The sequence below is a fragment of the Cucurbita pepo genome, chromosome LG18, assembly GCF_002806865.2.
Source record: "Cucurbita pepo subsp. pepo cultivar mu-cu-16 chromosome LG18, ASM280686v2, whole genome shotgun sequence".
NCBI classification, from domain to species: Eukaryota; Viridiplantae; Streptophyta; class Magnoliopsida; order Cucurbitales; family Cucurbitaceae; genus Cucurbita; species Cucurbita pepo.
In genome coordinates, this window is record NC_036655.1 from 3595564 (window position 1) to 3601563 (window position 6000).

The window sequence follows — 6000 nt, forward strand, 5'->3', positions numbered from 1 at the left end:
GTTTCTGACTTTAGAAAAAAAAAAAAAAAAGTTAAAAAATGCTTTTTTTCATTAATTTTTTTTATGGAAATTATTAGTACTTCGTTTTTTTTAAAAAAAAAAAAAAAAAAAAAAAAAAAAAAAAAAAAAAAAACATGCCCTTACTAGTTTCATTAATTTTCTTAAAATTTTAAAAAGTTAAAAAAATACTTTGATCATCAATACACAGACAGTAATTATATATAGACAAAAACGGTTTACTTTATACCCCATCATCTCTTTCTTCGAGATTTTGAAATAGAAAACATGAGTATCGAGTTGTTTTAAAACGGGCTATTTCCTAATTTCCTAACTTAAACGTAACTTCAAAAGGATTCACCGTTTAGATACTGAAGTCTTTTACATTTTTGTTTGAGCATACTAAAATATGTATATGATCGTCCCCAAAGGAAAACATTTAATATCTACGTGGGACTCGTGAAGTTAAAAAATAATATATCATTTAATGATGTGTCAAATATTAGACATAAGAAGTAAGTACCACCGTAGTACTCCAAATCGTATCACAAATACTAACAATTTTCATTCATATACTAACGTTAAGATATTTTTTTTTATTTTTTCGACGAACTCTGAATGAAAATTTTAAAAGTTTTTAAACCGAGTACCAACACCAACACCTATATCCAAAAACCAATCAATTTAGATTTTTTTTTAAAAAATTAATACTAATAAAACTTTTGAATGTTTGAATTGTCTGTAAACAAAGAAAGACGAAAGAGAAACCCTCTCCTCCCTTTTCTTTTCTCGTGTCGCGTCTTCAAGCACTCACCTCGTAACCTCGGTTTTCCAATTTCATTGCCTGCCCCTCGTAAACTCGGTTTCACAATTTCATTGCCTGAACCTCTCCAACTCGGTTTCATGTCTTCGACTCTTTTCCTGATTGAACGAGGTAAAGCAGCTGGCTTCTCTCCTACACCTATTTATTCAGGAACTTATCTTTCTCCTTGGTTGCTTTCACTCTTGAACAGTAAAGACTCCTTATTCATTCTTGATCTGATCCTGAACTACTCAACCAGAACTAGAACGAGGATTTGTTATGTCCATAGATACATCAACAGACTTTATCTCCATCTCCATGGGTACAAATCTTTTTTTTTTTTATTAGAAACTAAAAATAAAATCAGGAGACGATAAAAATATTTATAAATATTTATAAAAAGATTTTTTTTAAATAAAAAGAAGTGGGTCCCACTAAATTTATTTATTTTTTATTTCCTCTCGATGTTTATCTTCAAAATGATTATTATTATTGTAGTGTTTATCAAAGTATAACCAAAAGNAAATGGTTCCAAATCCAAAAGGGAAAAAGCAGACCTCCTTCTATATGTAAACAAATTTGCTCTGTTTCTAAAACCCCAAAAAAACACTCCAATTCCCAATTCTCCATTTTCCAACAATTCTAACCCCATGGCGGACTACGGCGGCGCAATCTCTCTCTCCCACCAACCTCTCACCTCCTCCTCCTCCTCCTCCTCCTCCTCTTCCGACCACCGACCCCTCTCCGCCGCAAAACCCAAAAACCTCCTCTCCTCCTCGGTGGAAAGCGTCGGCAAAAAGCCACGTGGAAGGCCACCAGGATCAAAGAACAAACCAAAGCCTCCAATCGTTATAACCAAAGAGAATGAATCAGCCATGAAGGCAGTAGTAATCGAGATCTCAGCCGGAAACGACGTCGTGGAATCCCTCCTCCACTTCGCCCGTAAACGACATGTCGGCTTCACCATTCTCAGCGGCTCTGGTTCTGTTTCCAACGTTACGTTACGACACCCAATGTCGCATTCCACTTCTCTATCTCTCCATGGTCCTTTCAGCCTCGTTTCTCTCTCCGGCTCTTTCCTCTGTAATAATACGACGCCGTTTTCCTCTCCTTCCTCTTCTTCCTTCGGGATCTGCCTCGCCGGCGCTCAAGGTCAGGTGAGAGCTTAACCCAACCACTAAATCAATCAATCAATCAATTAAATTAATTAAATTAATTTTTATGAAATACCCATTTTCTTTTTTAAATTAATCAAATTCTTAACAAGGTATTCGGAGGCATTGTTGGCGGGAAAGTGACGGCGGCGAGTCTGGTGGTGGTGGTTGCAGCGACGTTTATAAACCCAGTGTTCCACCGGCTGCCAAGCGAAACAGAGGAGGAAGGGGAGGATGTCAAACCCAGCAACAACGGTGCTGATGGGTCTCCGGCCGCCGCGGCTGCCACCGTAACGACAACTCCGATGGGTGGGTGCGTGTATAATGCTCCTCCATCTCCGGCGGATCATGGGATGCCGTGGGGGCAGAGCTCCAGATCATCTTACTGAAATTTGCATGAAATTAGAAAGTGATTTAATTGCTTTTGGGAAATAGAAATGATTTTAATGTAAGAAAAAAGTGGTGTGGAGGGTTTAGGGTTTAGGGTTTTATCCACTGGTTATTAACTTATGAATACATGGACATATTCTTTTTCTTTCACTTTTTTATTTTTTTTATTTTATTATTTTTTTTTTATATATATATTCAACTTTAAATATTTTGCTTTTTCAAAATAAAGTTTCAATTTTTTTTATATTAAATTATCATATTTTTAAAATATTTATGAATTATTTATATGTAAAGATAAGATTATTTTTAATTCTTTTAAAATTTTAAACATATTTTTAAGATAATAATATTTTAAAAATTGTATTTAGGATGAAAGCATCTAAAAAGGGTTTAGAATGTGCATGTAACCATGGACAACACGTCCTGGACAAGCAAGATCGGGATATCGGTCATGCGGCCTGCATGATCGTGACATCCTCCGCCCACTTAATTGGTTGACCATGATATGTTAGGAATCACGACTCTCCACAATGGTTTGATATTGTCCACTTTGAGCAATTCTCAACAATTCTCCCCTCGAACAAAGTACACTATAAACCTCTCCTGAGGCTTATGGAGCACTCAAATAGCCTCCCCTTAATCGAGGCTTGAACAAAGTACACTATAAACCTCCCATGAGGCTTATAGAGCACTCGAATAGCCTCCCCTTAATCGAGGCTCGACTCTTTTCTCTAGAACCCTCGAACAAAGTACACCTTTTGTTTGACACTTTAGTCACTTTTGACTACACCTTCGAGGGGTTATGGAGCACTCGAATAGCCTCCCCTTAATCGAGGCTTGACTCCTTTCTCTAGAGCCCTCGAACAAAGTACATCCTTTGTTCAACACTTTAGTCACTTTTAACTATACCTTCGAGGCTCACAATTGTTTGTTCGATATTTGAGGATTCTATTGACATAGTTAAGTTTAGGGCATGACTCTAATACCATGTTAGGAATCACGACTCTCCATAATGGTATGATATTGTTCACTTTGAGCATAAGCTCTCATGACTTTGCTTTAGCCTTTGAGATAATATTCCCCACTTATAAACCCATGATCTTCCATTAAATTAACCAACGTGGGACTCAATCCCGATAATCCTCAACGTGATATCTGTCATGCGTAATAAATTTTATAAATAAGAATTAAAAAATATATATAATTTATGGGAATTTAAAATTTGTATTGGATAAGAAGTCAAATACTTAAAAATAAAATTAAATGGTATTGAATATTTGAGTTCAATTGTACTTGAGGACAGCTTCTTTGTACTACGTTTGACTGTGAGTCAATGTGTTTGAATTATAAAGTGCAATGGAAAATTTTAATATATTAAAAAGATTATTTTTTTTTAACAACTAAAATAAAGTTGGGAAATGAAAAGACTACTCATAATTCATCTAAATCCATGTGTAAAAAATGTTTTTTTTTTCCTTTTTAAAATTTAAAATTTTAAAAATAGGTAGCAAATTTGACACCGAGTAAAAGATTGATACATGAATTAACAAGACCCCGGGAAAAGCATAAAAAAAAGGCTCGAATGGTACGATCTCGTAGTTCTTGATCTTTGAAAATACGTTGTTAGGTGTTTCGTTTTATTTTCCCATTAAGGCCGAACCTAAACATGTGCTCGAGAGATAACTGTCCATATACTGATAAGAGATGGATTCTTGAGAAGAGAGGAGTCGAGGTGGTCCCCCTCGAACCGCCCGAATCCCACGAGTGAATAGACAGTTGGATCTACATTGGATCTCACCTGAATCGACCCATCTATCCCCGTGAGGGGAGAAGTTTGGTTTCAAACCCCGGTTCAAACAGGAGAAGTGTTACTACCTGTACCAACAAGATGCATCTTTCTTTTTGATGGGTCAAATGAAAGAACTCCAAAGTTAAGCGTGTTTTGCTTGGATCAATCATACTTTTGATGACCTTCTTAGGAAATTTTCTTTGAAAGCATGAGAGCGAGCAATCATTATTTTTTTGTGCTCTTTTTTCCTCTTATTTTTTAAATTTAATACAAACCCGACATAGGCATATCTTTCGTTCGTTTATCTGATTACTAGATATCTCTAACAGTAGGTCTTTCAAATCACACGTTGTATGTTACATGTTCCAGTCCTTAAAATGTTTTGAAAGCCCAAACCCACTGCTAGTAGATATTGTCCGCTTTGACCCATTACGTATTGTCATTAGCTTCACAATTTTTAATACGCGTCTGTTAGTGAGAAGTTTCCACACCCTTATAAGATATGTTTCGTTCCTCTCTCCAACCGATGTGAGATTTCACTTCTACCATTTTATGAATCAATCCTAAGCTCGACTTCTTGAACCTAGAATTAGAAAGATATTTAATCCGAGAGTCGAACAAAGTAGGTAGTAACCCTAGAAGAAAGAGGTCATAAAAGAGGTGGGAGAAGGGTAGGTTTAGAAGAGTAAAAGAAGGATAAGATTTAGTGGTTAAATTGATGTTTGGAAGGGAGTGAGATGTCCCTATTTAGTGGACAAAACTAGAAAATGGGGAATTCAAGAACTCATACTTTCCACTCAACTACTCCCCCTTTTCTATTTACTCCCCCTTCATTCATATTTATATCGTCCCGTACCGGTGTACATAGGTTGGGTTGGATTAAGTTAGTTAGGTGGATGACTCGAACAACTCGAATAGAATTCACAACTCAAACCAACTCTCAATGATGAGGTTAGGTTGGGTTGTCGATATAACGCCCTAGATCCACTGCTACCAGATATTGTACTCTTTGGGCTTTCTCTTTCGGACTTCTCCTCAAGGCTTTAAAACGCGTCTGCTAGGTGAAGATTTCCACACTCGTATGTGGTTTGTTCTCCTCCCCAACTAATGTGGGACATCACAGTCGGAATATTTTTTTTTCAATTAATAAAATAATTTTACTTATTTTCAATACATGTTATGTTAATAACTAAAATTTCATAAAGTTCATACAATGTTTACAAGTCAGAACGCATCACTAACCTTGGTTATAAACGCTAAATATTCTTAATCTTTTAAAGGTAGGATATGATTGGATTGGATTGTAACTTTATTTTTCGAATTTATCGGGTTGACCCTTCGAAAAAAATGTGAAGTTTCAACTCCTATGAAATTTAGGCACTAAAAGAACATCATTTCAATGTGCAGAGATATCAGAGGGGACAATGATGTGTTTGTTTTATTTTTTAGGTTAAAAAACAAAGCTTCTTTTTAATGTTTGGAAATTATTAATTTTTTGTGTATTGAAAAATAAATATAATAATTTCTTTTAAAATTAAAAATTGATAAAACATATTAAATTGCTTAAGGTGGTAAATAAAAAAAAAAATGTATATTTTAAAAATGATGGGTGAGTTCGGTTCAACTTAATTTAGTTTTAAAAGATCTCGAATCGATCGAGTTTTTTGAACGTTTCTATTATCAAATAATATACTACTCATTAGAAATTCAATTTTTTTTTTTGGAACCTATTAATTTTTTTTTTTAATTTACAAGAACAAGATAGATAAAGCTAAGACGTTATATTTTGATGATTGACATATGTGAGATTCCACATCAGTTGGGGAGAAGATCGAAGCATTTTTATAAGAGTGTTGAAACATCTCACT

General features: G+C 35.0%; 1 protein-coding gene across 1 annotated transcript; it reads left to right on the plus strand.

Annotated features, from left to right (window-relative positions):
• Positions 1–1447: 1447 nt before the first annotated feature.
• Positions 1448–2468, plus strand: LOC111780622 (AT-hook motif nuclear-localized protein 28-like). Its single transcript, XM_023661066.1, has 2 exons — positions 1448–1956; positions 2067–2468. Exons 1-2 carry the CDS (start codon positions 1450–1452, stop codon positions 2340–2342), a joined length of 783 nt encoding a protein of 260 aa, XP_023516834.1. The 5' UTR covers positions 1448–1449; the 3' UTR covers positions 2343–2468.
• The last annotated feature ends 3532 nt before the right edge of the window (positions 2469–6000 follow it).